At 41.3% G+C, this 15,461-nt stretch overlaps 1 protein-coding gene across 1 annotated transcript in view; it reads right to left on the bottom strand.

Annotated features, from left to right (window-relative positions):
- Positions 1 to 15,461, bottom strand: part of LOC121009553 (catenin alpha-1) — a 120,096-nt gene that overhangs the window by 90,248 nt on the left and 14,387 nt on the right. Inside the window, exons 3-5 of the mRNA XM_040442765.1 lie at positions 10,152 to 10,347; positions 6,283 to 6,449; positions 6,058 to 6,177 (exon numbers count right to left, since the gene is read on the bottom strand). Of these exons, the coding sequence (XP_040298699.1) occupies positions 6,058 to 6,177; positions 6,283 to 6,449; positions 10,152 to 10,347 (483 nt within the window). The remainder of the gene's footprint in view (positions 1 to 6,057; positions 6,178 to 6,282; positions 6,450 to 10,151; positions 10,348 to 15,461) is intronic.

Raw genomic sequence — 15,461 nt, 5'->3', positions numbered from 1 at the left:
TTTAAATCAAACTTATTTAAATCACGATTTAAATCACTAGTCAGTAAGGCTTGATTTAAATCGTAGTTTTCTACATAAAGACTACCGTAATTCTTGCTGGTATAACTTATAATATGCAAGTAGATGAAGATTTTTAGAATAACAACTTTTCATATTAGTTTGATTATGTTGATTCTGTATTCATAGGTTTGTAGAAGTTAGGATTAAGGTATTTTTCTCAACTCTGTTCATGTTATAAAATTTTTGCTGTGAAGAAGATGCATGTGATCTCTGCAGAGTCAAATTCAATTTTGAGAACTGCAAAAGTAAACCAAGCATCTGTGATAATATCTTGTAGGCAGAGACACTGCCCAATATTCTTACAAAAACCTCTGGAAGAGCATAATTGAATTTATTTACCCAAAAATTAAACATATACAGCCTTATTCTACATAATTAAAAAACTAATCTTTATTTCATGATGGAATAAACTTTGGATGGTAATATATTTTCCTCAAAAAGCATTTTATATAAAAAATAAATAAAAAATTATATTAAATTTTTTATTTTTTTTAAATCATTGATTTTTATCCACCCTGCCATCCACAGATCCCCCACATAACAGTGTACATCCACAGATCCCCCACATAACAGTGTACATCCACAGATCCCCCCCATAACAGTGTACATCCACAGATCCCCCCCATAACAGTGTACATCCACAGATCCCCCCCATAACAGTGTACATCCACAGATTCCACCCACCCTTCCCCATAACGGTGCCATCAAACAGATCCCCCCCCCACCATAACGGTGTCCATCCACAGATCCCCCATAACAGTGTCCATTCACAGATCCCCCATAACAGTGTCCATCCACAGATCCCCCATAACGGTGCCATCCACAGATCCCCCCCATAACGGTGCCATCCACAGATCCCCCCCACCATAACGGTGCCATCCACAGATCCCCCCCACCATAACGGTGCCTTCCACAGATCCCCCCACCATAACGGTGCAATCCACAGATCCCCCCCCATTACAGTGCCATCCACAGATCCCTCCCATTACAGTGCCATCCACAGATCCCCCATAACAGTGTGCATTCACAGATCCCCCATAACAGTGTCCATCCACAGATCCCCCATAACAGTGTCCATCCACAGATCCCCCATAACAGTGTCCATCCACAGATCCCCCATAACAGTGTCCATCCACAGATCCCCCATAACAGTGTCCATCCACAGATCCCCCCATAACTGTGCCATCCACAGATCCCCCATAACAGTGTCCATCCACAGATCCCCATAACAGTGCCATCCACAATTTGTTTTAATATGGCATTTGAACATAATTTTTCAAGTAAAATCATATAAACCCCTTTTTTTTGTCATTTTGGTGTTTTTTCCCAATTAATTGATAATAGATTATTCTAATAATCGTTAGCTGCAGCCCTAATTAGATTCATAGCTTAGTACAATGTATTAAAATATGACTAAGAAAATTAGATAGAGATGAATGTGATGCTTCAATGATGTGCTTGCTGATTCAAGCTGTTTACTGCACTGTGGAGACAATAAGGGAAAAACCTGTGGACTGTCAGTGATGTGATTCAGCAGCCTAAACACACAAGAGACTGGTAGGATTCATGTTTGGGTGAACTAAGATGACCACAGAAGGTGTAGTGGGTGTGGTTACTGCAGACTTAACAGTGTGGCAGGTGGGGCCAGCCCTGTGACAAATCACACTGCATTGCAAGCTGGGAGTGATTAGAAAAAAAAGAAAGAATCTGAATGAAAACAGAAATTGCTTGACATAAACAGTCCTACTGAAGTGCTCTGATACCCAGACAGGACGAAGGAAAGCACAGACATGAAAAACAGGTATTGGGAGCGTAAAAATACATTGTTTGCGGTGTTAGGAGCACATGAAAAAAAATGCTATTTGGACTGGAGAACCCCTTTAACCCCTTCCCGACATCCGCCGTAATAGTATGGCGGATGTCTGGTCTGTAAAGATGGCATCTGCTCCGGAGTGAGCGCCATAGCAACTGGGTGCCTAATGTTTCATGCAGCAGACAAGCAGTGCTAATGTGCGATCGCTAGTAATGCCGACCATGGCATCTGAGGGCTAAAATCCAGATGCGCGGAGTTGCCGGGCAGGAACGCCTTCCCCGGGCAGAGATCAGGGACATAAAAAAAAGTAATAAAACAAAAAAAAAAATGTTAAAAATTAATAAATAATAATATATATATATATATATATATATACACACTGCTCAAAAAAATAAAGGGAACACTTAAACAACACAATGTAACTCCAAGTCAATCACACTTCTGTGAAATCAAACTGTCCACTTAGGAAGCAACACTGAGTGACAATCAATTTCACATGCTGTTGTGCAAATGGGATAGACAACAGGTGGAAATTATAGGCAATTAGCAAGACACCCCCAATAAAGGAGTGGTTCTGCAGGTGGTGATCACAGACCACTTCTCAGTTTCTATGCTTCCTGGCTGATGTTTTGGTCACTCTTGAATGCTGGCGGTGCTTTCACTCTAGTGGTAGCATGAGACGGAGTCTACAACCCACACAAGTGGCTCAGGTAGTGCAGCTTATCCAGGATGGCACATCAATGCGAGCTGTGGCAAGAAGGTTTGCTGTGTCTGTCAGCGTTGTGTCCAGAGCATGGAGGCGCTACCAGGAGACAGGCCAGTACATCGGGAGACGTGGAGGAGGCCGTAGGAGGGCAACAACCTAGCAGCAGGACCGCTACCTCCGCCTTTGTGCAATGAGGAACAGGAGGAGCACTGCCAGAGCCCTGGAAAATGACCTCCAGCAGGCCACAAATGTGCATGTGTCTGCTCAAACGGTCAGAAACAGACTCCATGAGGGTGATATGAGGGCCCGACGTCCAAAGGTGGGGGTTGTGCTTACAGCCCAACACCGTGCAGGACGTTTGGCATTTGCCAGAGAACACCAAGATTGGCAAATTCGCCACTGGCGCCCTGTCCTCTTCACAGATGAAAGCAGGTTCACACTGAGCACATGTGACAGACGTGACAGAGTCTTGAGACGCCGTGGAGAACGTTCTGCTGCCTGCAACATCCTCCAGCATGACCGGTTTGGCATTGGGTCAGTAATGGTGTGGGGTGGCATTTCTTTGGAGGGCCGCACAGCCAGGTCTGGGAGGAGATCCCTCAGGAGACCGTCCGCCACCTCATCAGGAGCATGCACAGGTGTTGTAGGGAGGTCATACAGGCACGTGGAGGCCACACACACTACTGAGCCTCATTTTGACTTGTTTTAAGGACATTACATCAAAGTTGGATCAGCCTGTAGTGTGTTTTTCCACTTTAATTTTGAGGGTGACTCCAAATCCAGACCTCCATGGGATGAAAAATTTGATTTCCATTTTTTAATTTCTGTGTGATTTTGTTGTCAGCACATTCAACTATGTAAAGAACAAAGTATTTCAGAAGAATATTTAATTAATTCAGATCTAGGATGTGTTATTTTTGTGTTCCCTTTATTTTTTTGAGCAGTGTCTTGACCAGGACCACACCCTAAATGCATTGAAGCAACTGCCATGTGATTGGTTGACTAGATAATTGCATTAATGAGAAATAGAACAGGTGTTCCTAAAAATTCTTTAGGTGAGTGTATATATATATATATATATATATACACATACATACACTCACCTAAAGAATTTCTAGGAACACCTGTTCTATTTCTCATTAATGCAATTATCTAGTCAACCAATCACATGGCAGTTGCTTCAATGCATTTAGGGTGTGGTCCTGGTCAAGACAATCTCCTGAACTCCAAACTGAATGTCAGAATGGGAAAGAAAGGTGATTTAAGCAATTTTGAGCGTGGCATGGTTTTTGGTGCCAGACGGGCCGGTCTGAGTATTTCACAATCTGCTCAGTTACTGGGATTTTCACGCACAACCATTTCTAGGGTGTGAAAAGGGAAAAACATCCAGTATGCGGCAGTCCTGTGGGCAAAAATGCCTTGTGGATGCTAGAGGTCAGAGGAGAATGGGCCGACTGATTCAAGCTGATAGAAGAGCAACGTTGACTGAAATAACCATTCGTTACAACCGAGGTATGCAGCAAAGCATTTGTGAAGCCACAACACGCACAACCTTGAGGCGGATGGGCTACAACAGCAGAAGACCCCACCGGGTACCACTCATCTCCACTACAAATAGGAAAAAGAGGCTTCAATTTGCACGAGCTCACCAAAATTGGACTGTTGAAGACTGGAAAAATGTTGCCTGGTCTGATGAGTCTCGATTTCTGTTGAGACATTCAAATGGTAGAGTCCGAATTTGGAGTAAACAGAATGAGAACATGTATCCATCATGCCTTGTTACTACTGTGCAGGCTGGTGGTGGTGGTGTAATGGTGTGGGGGATGTTTTCTGGGCACACTTTAGGCCCCTTAGTGCCAATTGGGCATCGTTTAAATGCCACGGGCTACCTGAGCATTGTTTCTGACCATGTCCATCCCTTCATGACCACCATGTACCCATCCTCTGATGGCTACTTCCAGCAGGATAATGCACCATGTCACAAAGCTCGAATCATTTCAAATTGGTTTCTTGAACATGACAATGAGTTCACTGTACTAAGATGGCCCCCACAGTCACCAGATCTCAACCCAATAGAGCATCTTTGGGATGTGGTGGAACGGGAGCTTCGTGCCCTGGATGTGCATCCCTCAAATCTCCATCAACTGCAAGATGCTATCCTATCAATATGGGCCAACATTTCTAAAGAATGCTATCAGCACCTTGCTGAATCAATGCCATGTAGAATTAAGGCAGTTCTGAAGGCAAAAGGGGGTCCAACACCGTATTAGTATGGTGTTCCTAATAATTCTTTAGGTGAGTGTATATGAATATTGATGCGAGGAAAACGACAGTACTATTAAACTTTTTTTTTTTAAATACCATACGGTGAATGGCGTAACAGAAAAAAAAAATATCTAAATAGCCAATTCGGCAATTTTCATTACTTCAACTCCCCAAAACAATGTAATAAAAAGTGATTAAATAGTCATAGACACTCCAAAACAGTATAAATAAAAGCTACAGATCGTCCCAAAAAAATTACCCTCACACAGTTCCACTTTTTTCAAAAGTAATTTTTTTTTCAGTATTAAAACACAAGAAAAACTATACAAATATGGTATCGCCATAATCTAACTGACCTGGAGACGGAAGAGCACAAGTCAGTTTTTCCGCATAGTGAACGCCGTAAAAGCAAAACCCATAAAACTGTGGTGGTTTTTCTTCTCCCAATTCCGCCCCATTTGGATTTTTTCCAGCTTCCCATTACATCTCATGCAATATTAAATGGTGCCGTTAAAAATACAACTTGTCCCGCAAAAACAAAGTCCTCAAACGGCTATATGAATTGAAAAATAAAAAAAGATATGTTTCTAGGAAGGGATTATGTACCTTAATGCAGTGTAAGGCTAATTTCACACTAGCGTTGTGACATCCGGCAGGCTTTTCTGGCAGGGAACAGCCTGCTTTGTCTCTCTGGATTCGATATTGCAGAAGCCACTGCATTTTCGTCTCGGCCCCAATAAAGTATAATGGGGACCGGCAGAGATCCGGCTGCAACCCGGCAAATATGTCGAGAATTGGCTGGACGAAAACCGCTGTACAGTAAAGTATTCTATCCTCTCTGTATTGAGCCATTTCACAACCCTTCCCCTCTGCTCTGAGTGACAACTCTATCGTCCAACCATAAGACCAGTACAGCTGTCACTCAGGGCAGAGGGACAGACTGTGAAGTGGTTCATTGCATAGAGTACCTCTAGTGCAGGAGCAGAACCTGGCAAAATAAAAGTCCATATTTACACTACTCCTGATAAAAATTCCACAAAAGGTATATTTGCTCTGCTCTCCTCAGGCTCTACCTACTGCTGTTAGCCGTTTAACATGGTCAAAGCTGCTGACAAACTCCCTTCAAGCTTTTTGTCTACAGAACTCCAATTATATCAGTATGATAAAGAGAGGTAACTCTTTACACAGGCAAATCAGAAAATGCATGGCTTACCTGTTGCCGTTTTGCAGCCATTACATTCAACTTGTCAACCTCAGCTTTTAAAGCTTTGTATTGTATTCCTAAATCCTGCTCTGTGCCAGCATTTCTTAGTTTTACAATTCCTTCTTCCACCTTTAGAAAATAAAATATATAACAACTTTTGTGAAGCTGAACTGACCTGCACAAACGTCATCCTTGAATTGATCAGATACTAAAATAAACAATAAAGTACATTACCACTTTAAGCTGAACAAGTAGTTTGTAGACATCTGCCATATCAGCCAATATAAGCAATCTTGTAACTGCAGACAGCAGTGCACGTGCAGCTCGAACCATGTTTCCGCGTTTCACAGATGAGCATGGATCATCAGCAAACTCCCCAGAAGCGCTTCTCATTAACTCTCCTGCAAGTAAATACAAGTTTGTGTCAAAGTGGGGAAAAAAAGAAAACAAGATTTAATAGGAGTTTCCCAGATTATTTTTTATTAAACAAAAAAAAACAACACACCGAATGGGTGAAAAACACTCTTAACTCATCTCACTGATCCCTCGACGGTGCTGTTCCAGTCTCCACTGCTATCTATTTCCCGATCCTGAGCTTAACACAGGAAATGGCTTGGACTGCCCACTCATGGCATGTCACCGATGCAGCCAATGCAGCCAATGATTGGCTGAGAAGGCAGTCCAACCCTTTTCCTATATGTCAAGCCTGGAACCAGGACGTGGTTGGCAGAATAGCATTGGAATGGCAGCAGCAGGGGAATGCGAGTTGAATAATGATTGCTACTGTTTTTGTTTTTTTTGGGCTTTAAAAATAATTTTTTATTTGGAAAACCGCTTTAAAAGTGACATATTAACCTACTCTGTAGAATATGCCGGAGAGTCACCTACCACCAAAGACTACTTTGCCGGACAGCAAATCTAAATGCGGTATACACCTTTAACCCCTTAAGGACACAGCCTTATTTCACCTTAAGGACCAGGCCATTTTTTGCAAATCTGACCAGTGTCACTTTAAGTGGTGATAACTTTAAAACGCTTTGACTTATCCAGGCCATTCTGAGATAGTTTTTTCGTCACATACTGTACTTCATGACATTGGTAAAATTAAGTAAAAAAAAAATTTTGCATAAAAAAATACCTAATTTACCAAAAATTTGGAAAAATTTGCAAATTTCAAAGTTTCAGTTTCTCTACTTCTGTAATACATAGTAATACCCCCAAAAATTGTGATGACTTTACATTCCCCATACGTCTACTTCATGTTTGAATTATTTCGAGAATGTTACAAGGCTTAGAAGTTTAGAAGCAAATCTTGAAATTTTTCAGAAATTTACAAAAACCCAATTTTTAGGGACCACTACAGCTCTGAAGTCACTTTGCGAGGCTTACATAATAGAAACCACCCAAAAATGACCCCATTCTATAAACTACACCCCTCAAGGTATTCAAAACTGATTTTACAAACTTTGTTAACCCTTTAGGTGTTGCACAAGAGTTATTGGCAAATGGGGATGAAATTTGAGAATTTCATTTTTTTGCCTAATTTTCCATTTTAACCCATTTTTTCCACTAACAAAGCGAGGGTTAACAGCCAAACAAGACTGTATCTTTATTGCCCTGACTCTGCCGTTTACAGAAACACCCCATATGTGGCCGTAAACTACTGTATGGCCACACAGCGGGGCGTAGAGTGAAAGGTGCGCCGTTTGGTTTTTGGAAGGCAGATTTTGCTGGACTGGTTTATTTACACCATGTCCCATTTGAAGCCCCCCGATGCACCCCTAGAGTAGAAACTCCATAAAAGTGACCCCATCTAAGAATCTACACCCCTCAAGGTATTCAAAACTGATTTTACAAACTTTGTTAACCCTTTAGGCGTTGCACAAGATTTAATGGAAAATAGAGATACAATTTCAAAATTTCACTTTTTTGGCAGATTTTCCATTTTAATATTTTTTTTCCAGTTACAAAGCAAGGGTTAACAGCCAAACAAAACTCATTATTTATGGCCCTGATTCTGTAGTTTACAGAAACACCCCATATGTGGTCGTAAACTGCTGTATGGGCAGACAGCATTGCGCAGAAGGAAAGGAATGCCATATGGTTTTTGTGGGCCAGATGTTGCTGGACTGTTTTTTTGACCCCATGTCCCATTTGAAGCACCCCTAGAGTAGAAACTCCAAAAAAGTGACCCCATTTTGGAAACTACGGGATAGGTTGGCAGTTTTGTTGGTACTAGTTTAGGGTACATATGATTTTTGGTTGCTCTATATTACACTTTTTGTGCGGCAAGGTAACCAGAAATAGCTTTTTTGTCACCGTTTTTATTTTTTATTTACAACATTCATCTGACAGGTTAGATCATGTGGTAATTTTATAGAGCAGGTTGTCACGGACACGGTGATACCTAATATGTATACAATTTTTTTTATTTATGTATGTTTTACACAATGATTTCATTTTTAAAACAAAAAAAAATGTTTTAGTGTCTCCATAGTCTAAGAGCCATAGTTTTTTCAGTTTTTGGGCGATTATCTTAATTGTCTCAATTTTTGCGGGATGAGATGACGGTTTGATTCGCACTATTTTGGGGTGCATATGACTTTTTGATCGCTTGCTATTACACTTTTTGTGACGTAAGATGACAAAAAATAGCTTTTTTTACACCGTTTTTATTTTTATTTTTTTTACGGTGGTCACCTGAGGGGTTAGGTCATGTGATATTTTTATAGAGCTGGTCGATACGGACGCGGCGATACCTAATATGTATACCTTTTTTTTATTTATGTAAGTTTTACACAATGATTTCATTTTTGAAACAAAAAAAATCATGTTTTAGTGTTTCCATAGTCTTTTTCAGTTTTTGGGCGATTATCTTGGGTAGGGTATAATTTTTGCGGGATGAGATGACGGTTTGATTGTTACAATTTTGGTGTACATGCGACTTTTTTGATCACTTTTATTACCTTTTTTGGGAAGTAAGGTGGGCAAAATTTCAATTTCATCAGTTTTTTATTTTTTATTTTTATGGCGTTCACCGTTCGGGTAAAGTAACATGACCGTTTTATAGATCAGGTCGTTACGGACCCGGCGATACCAAACATGTGTAGGGAATTTTATTTATTTCATTTTTAATCAGTGATAAATGTGTTTTTTGATTTTTACTTTTTTTTCACTTTTTTTCACTTTTCTTTTGACCCAGACCCACTTGGTTCTTGAAGATCCAGTGGGTCTGATGTCTGTATAATACAGTACATTACACCATATAGTGTTTTGTACTGTATTTTACTTACACTTTGTCTGAACAGATCTATGCCTTTAGCACAGATCTGTTCAGCACCATGGACAGCACCATGGACAGCCACAACTGCGCAGACGGGGAAGGGTAAGGAGGGGGGCTGTCTGACACCCTGTGCTGACACCCTGGTATACCCACTGGCCACCAACGATTTTTCAAGGGGAGGCGGGCGGGGGATCGCGATCCCGCCTGCTGCAACCGCCCGCCTCCCGCACCGCCCACAACCCCCCCCCCCCCTGCACCTCCGACCGGGATAAAATCATTCAGGGGTGCAGGGGGGGTGAAACATATATATTTTAGGAATACTAAAGTTTCTGATCCCCGCAGTCAGGGACCGCGGGGATCAGAAACTGCAGAGAGCGCAGCAAACCGCAGGTCTGAATTGACCTGCGGTTTGTTGCGATCGCTGACATGGGGGGGTCACGGGACCCCCCCCCGTGCATTTAGCCGAGGTGCCGGCCGGGCGGCAGTGATCGGAACAACACATGACGTACCGGTACGTCATGTGTCCTTAAGGACTCGGGAAACATGCCGTACCGGTACGTCATGTGTCCTTAAGGGGTTAATGGTATCGGCTGACTTCTACCACTCAAGACTTCCCCATAAACTTACAGATGACAACCTGCTGCAACAGCAAGGGTCAGAACTAGCCGTCTAATCCCTGTAATGCAAAACTGCCTGTGATAGCAACTAAATGACCACTGAAAGGAGAGCTCAACAAAACAGGAGGTGTCAGACTATTATGAAGCTCAGTGATCAGTGTGAAAATTGCAATTTTTATTTTTTGAGTTCACAGAGAACATACCTTGCTTGCGAACATCCTCAACTGCATCTATTAACTCCTGCTTGAGAAATTGGCTCTCTTTGGCTATTTTGTCTCCTTTCTCCAGAAAGTTTTGAGTTGCTTGCTCAACAGATGCAGCCAAAACATGAGCTTTCTTAGAACGGCCTTTCTTTTTATTTGATGGTCCCTTATTGCTAGTATTAACCAGAGTTGTCACCTGCATATAAAATATTAATACAGTTATGAATCATACAGAAATGCTCCAGATGACCTTTTACTGCTCTGAAAAAAGCAACCACATCACAACACAGAAGTACCATATTAAAAAGTGACTAATACTTAGCTATTCTGATTATACACCAAGTGCCTTTTATATAAAAGTCCTCTGTAACATATAAATATACTTACATTCAGAGGAAAGGGGAGGCTGTGACTAAGTGACGGCAGGTGGGGGGGGGGGAGTACTACTGCACTACCGATTTCAAAGGGATGTCCCTACATTTCGGTTACCAGACCTTACAGAGTGGCTGGATCAGCAGTGGTGATCAACCCTGGTCCCCACTGCTGGGTTCTGGTTCTGCCACTTCTGCAGATCCCTGGTCTCTCTGGAATCAACCTACTGTTGATGGAGGTCACATGACCACAGCAGCCAATAACTGGAGTAGCAGTGACCTGTTACCCATGTGGTACATAACTGGGTCTCATGCTGCATGGGTGGCGTTTTTTTTAACCACTTAAAACACACCAAAATAAGCTCATTTGCTTTTTTAGGGCATCTGCAGTGTTTGTGTCCTTTTTATACAGTTGATTTTTTTTTCTAAATGGCTGTATGAGCCGCATTTTTTCTGGCTTTTTCTCTTATAATGAAAGACATGTAAAACTGAGAAAAATGGCAAGTACTACAGCATGCTGTGTTTTGAAAAGCAGCCAGAAAAACAAAAAAACACCACCTAATTAACTGTAGCAAAATACCATTTGTGTGTCCTGCATTTCCTACATCCCACAGACTCAGATAACATTTGGAGCTGTAAAAAATATATAAAAAAATTCACCCCCTTTCCTTAGAATAACAAATAAATAGAAAAATAATAAAATATATAAACATCATGGGCATCACCGCATCTGAAAATGCCCGTACTATTAAAATATATAAATATTTTTCCAATATGGCAAATGGCGTAACGGAAAAAAAGTATCAAAATGGCAAAAAAAATAAAAAATGTCACACACACTTCAAAATGGTATCAATAAAAACTATGGATCGTTCCGCAAAAAATGAGCCACATCTCAGTAGATATAACTATAAAAAAGTTATGGGGGACAGAATACGATGAAGTAAAAAAAAAAAAAAAAAATTCTAAGTTTTAATTAATTTTTACACTATTTAGACATATAAAACCTATACGTATGTGGTATTGTTGTAATCGTACTGACCCAGAGAATGAAGGGCACAGGTCAGTTTTGCAGCAAAGGGAATGCCATAGGGACAAAACCAGTAAATCTGTGGAGGAATTGCATTTTATTTCCCACTACATTGTATGCCATATTAAATGGTGGCATTAGAAAGCACAATTTGTCCCCCCCAAAACACAAGCCCTTATATGTATGTGTCAATGGAAATATTTTTTTACATTTTGATTTCACATAACCGCATCCTAACAGAATGGATGCATCCTGATGTGCAAAATCAATTCTGGAATTGAGATCCTCTGCCGGATCAATACTGGAATTAACAACACAAAATGTAGCCTAAGGCCTCTTTCAGACGGGCGTTGCGGGAAAATGTGCGGGTGCGTTATGGGAACACCCGCGATTTTTTCGCGCGAGTGCAAAACATTGTAATGGCGTTCACCGTTCGCTGGCCAATTGCACCGCTCAGCTCATAGCCTGAGAGAAAAAAAAAACTCTCAGGCTATGAGCTGAGCACTGCGATTGGCCAGCGCCACAGCCTGGGAGAAGGAGACGCCGGCAGGCTCCACCCAGTTGAACCGAACATATGAAGCTACCGGAGCCTATATCGGGAGAACGGAGCGGCGCCCAGGGATAATAGTAAGTGCAGGGAGATCCCTGGGCGCCGCTCTCCATGTCTTTATACTTAGTTTACATTTTTTATTCTAGTGAAAGGTCCTCTTTTAGGCTAGGTCTACACGACGACATTTGTCGTGCGACATTTTGTTGCACTAATGTAGCCCGTCAATTTTTATAATGGCAGTCTATGGTGTCGCACTGCAACATGCAACATGCTGCGACTGCGACGCAACAGTCGCAGAAAATCCATTCGAGATGGATTTTTCTGCGACTGTTGCGTCGCAGTCGCAGCATGTTGCATGTTGCAGTGCGACACCATAGACTGCCATTATAAAAATTGTCGCGCGACATTGGTGCAACAAAATGTTGCGCTACAAATGTTGTAGTGTAGTTGTGCCCTTTCTGTCGCGCGACAAATGTTGCCGTGTAGACGTAGCCTAAGTCTACGGAGCTGTGTGTGTGCTCATTTTTTGCAGGATGATCTATTCATACCATTTTAGGTTGTATAGGACTTTTTGATCACTTTTTATTAAATTTATTAGGGGAGGTGAAGAGACTTAACCCCTTAGGGACCGGGCTCATTTTCACCTTAAGGAGCAGGCCATTTTTTGCAAATCTGACCAGTGTCACTTTATGTGGTGATAACTTTAAAACGCTTTGACTTATCCAGGCCATTCTGAGATAGTTTTTTCATCACATATTGTACTTCATGACAGTGGTAAAATGGAGTAAAGAAAAATAAATTTTTATTTATAAAAAAAATACCAAATTTACCAAATTTCCAAGTTTCAATTTCTCTACTTCTATAATACATAGTAATACCTACAAAAATAGTTATTACTTTACATTCCCCATATGTCTACTTCATGTTTGGATCATTTTGGGAATGACATTTTATTTTTTGGGGATGTTACAAGGCTTACATTTTCAAAAACCCACTTTTTAAGGACCAGTTCAGGTCTGAAGTCACTTTGTGAGGCTTACATAATAGAAACCACCCAAAAATGACCCCATTCTAGAAACTACACCCCTCAAGGTATTCAAAACTGATTTTACAAACTTTGTTAACCCTTTAGGTGTTCCACAAGAATTAATGGAAATGGAGATAAAATTTCAAAATTTTACTTTTTTGGCAGATTTTCCATTTTAATAATTTTTTTCCAGTTACAAAGCAAGGGTTAACAGCCGAACAAAACTCAATATTTATGGCTATGATTCTGTAGTTTACAAAAACACCCCATATGTGGTCATAAACTGCTGTACGGGCACACGGCAGGGCGCAGAAGGAAAGGAATGCCATACGTTTTTTGGAAGGCAGATTTTGCTGGACTGGCTTTTTGACACCATGTCCCATTTGAAGCCCCCTGATGCACACCTAGAGTAGAAACTCCAAAAAAGTGGCCCCATTTTAGAAACTACGGGATAGGGTGGCAGTTTTGTTGGTACGATTTTAGGGTACATATGATTTTTGGTTGCTCTATATTAAATTTTTTGTGAGGCAAGGTAACAAGAAATAGCTGTTTTGGAACCGTTTTTATTTTTTGTTATTTACAAAATTCATCTGACAGGCTAGATCATGTGGTATTTTTATAGAGCAGGTTGTCACGGACGCGACAATACCAAATATGACTACTTTTTTGGTTGTTTGTTTCAGTTTTACATAACAAAGCATTTTTTTTTTTATGATTCTTTAGTGTCTCCACATTCTGAAAGCCATAGCTTTATTTATTTTTTGGGCGACTGTTTTGTGTAGGGGCTAATTTTTTTCAGGATGAGATGATGTTTGATTGGCACTATTTTGGTGTGCGTATGACTTTTTGATCGCTTGCTATTACACTTTTTGTGATGTAAGGTGACAAAAAAAATAGCTTTTTCTACACAGTTTTTATTTTTTTACGGTATTCACCTGAAGGGTTAGGTCATGTGATATTTTTATAGAGCAGGTTATTACGGATGCGCCGATACCTAATATGTATACTTTTTTTTTTATTTAAGTTTTACACAATATAATTTTTTGAAACAAAAAAAGAAAATCATGTTTTAGTGTCTCCATATTCTGAGAGCATTGTTTATTTAGCACAGTTTTTATTTTTTATGGTGTTCATCTGAGAGGTTAGGTCATGTGATAAGTTCATAGAGCAGGTCATTGTTATACAGACGCGGCGATACTTAATGTCTAATTTATTTATTTATTTCCTATTTTTTACCTTTTTTTAACTTTATTTGGGGGAATGACGTTTTGTTTTGTTTTTTAACTTGAAACTTTTAATTTTTGGGGGGGGGAATTTTTAAACTTTATTTTTTAAACTTTTTTTCACTTTATTTTTTGTCCCACTTTGACTTCAACTTTTGGGAGTCTGATCCCCTTTACAATGCATTCCAATACTTCTGTATTGGAATGCATTGGCTGTATGAGTAATACAGTGTGTATTACTCATACAGCTTCCTGACTGTGAGATCCAGGGGGCTGGATCTCACAGGCTTTTCAACGGAAGGCAGCGCCAATGCCTAAGAAAAGGCATTGCGCTGCCTTCCATGCCATCGGGTACCCATTACAGCAGCACGGGGACCTGATTGCACCGCTGATCCCCCCCAAGAACTACCCATAAACGCCACAAACCGCAGGTCTGAATTGACCTGCGGTTTGCTGCGATCGCCGACACTGGGGGGAGGGTCACAGGACCCCCCCCCCCCCCCCCGTGCATTGTCCCAGGGTGCCTGCTCAATGATTTGAGCAGGCACCTTGTTCCGATCACTGCCCGCCGCAGTATCAGGACATCAGGGCGTACCTATACGCCCTGTGTCCTTAAAGGGAATCTGTCACCTGCTTTTAGCATTTTAAGCTGTCACCATTGCCATGTTCACTAAAGTACCTTATTTCCTGCAGTCTTCTTCTTACTTTATTTCGTTTTGTCATTTTGATAAAAAAAAGCCCTTTTTATGATATGCTAATGAGGCTCCAAGGTGCCCAGAGGGGCGTTTTTTTCCCTCTCCGGTGCCGAGTGACGCCCCCCTGCAGTGCCCAGCCCGCCTTAATTTGAATCCCAAGAACGCCTCCTGATCCTGAAATAACCTCCCACAGGCCCGGCAAATGGTTCTGCCCCCTCCCCACGTCATCGTCTACCTTCTAGAAATGCTCCGTCCTTCTTCCTGTCGGCGGCCAGAAAACTTGCGCAGGCGAAGTACCGCCTGCGGCCTGCGCGATCATCAAGTTGCTGAGGGCAACAGCCTCAAAAGTCTCATTGGGCATGCGCCAAGCCCAGTGACGTAATCTGAGCGCTGCTGCCCTGAGGAGGTTGATGA

Source organism: Bufo bufo, chromosome 1 (assembly GCF_905171765.1).
Source record: "Bufo bufo chromosome 1, aBufBuf1.1, whole genome shotgun sequence".
NCBI classification, from domain to species: domain Eukaryota; kingdom Metazoa; phylum Chordata; class Amphibia; order Anura; family Bufonidae; genus Bufo; species Bufo bufo.
Note: the sequence above shows the minus strand (reverse complement) of the source record. Positions and strands in the feature narration are given on the sequence as shown.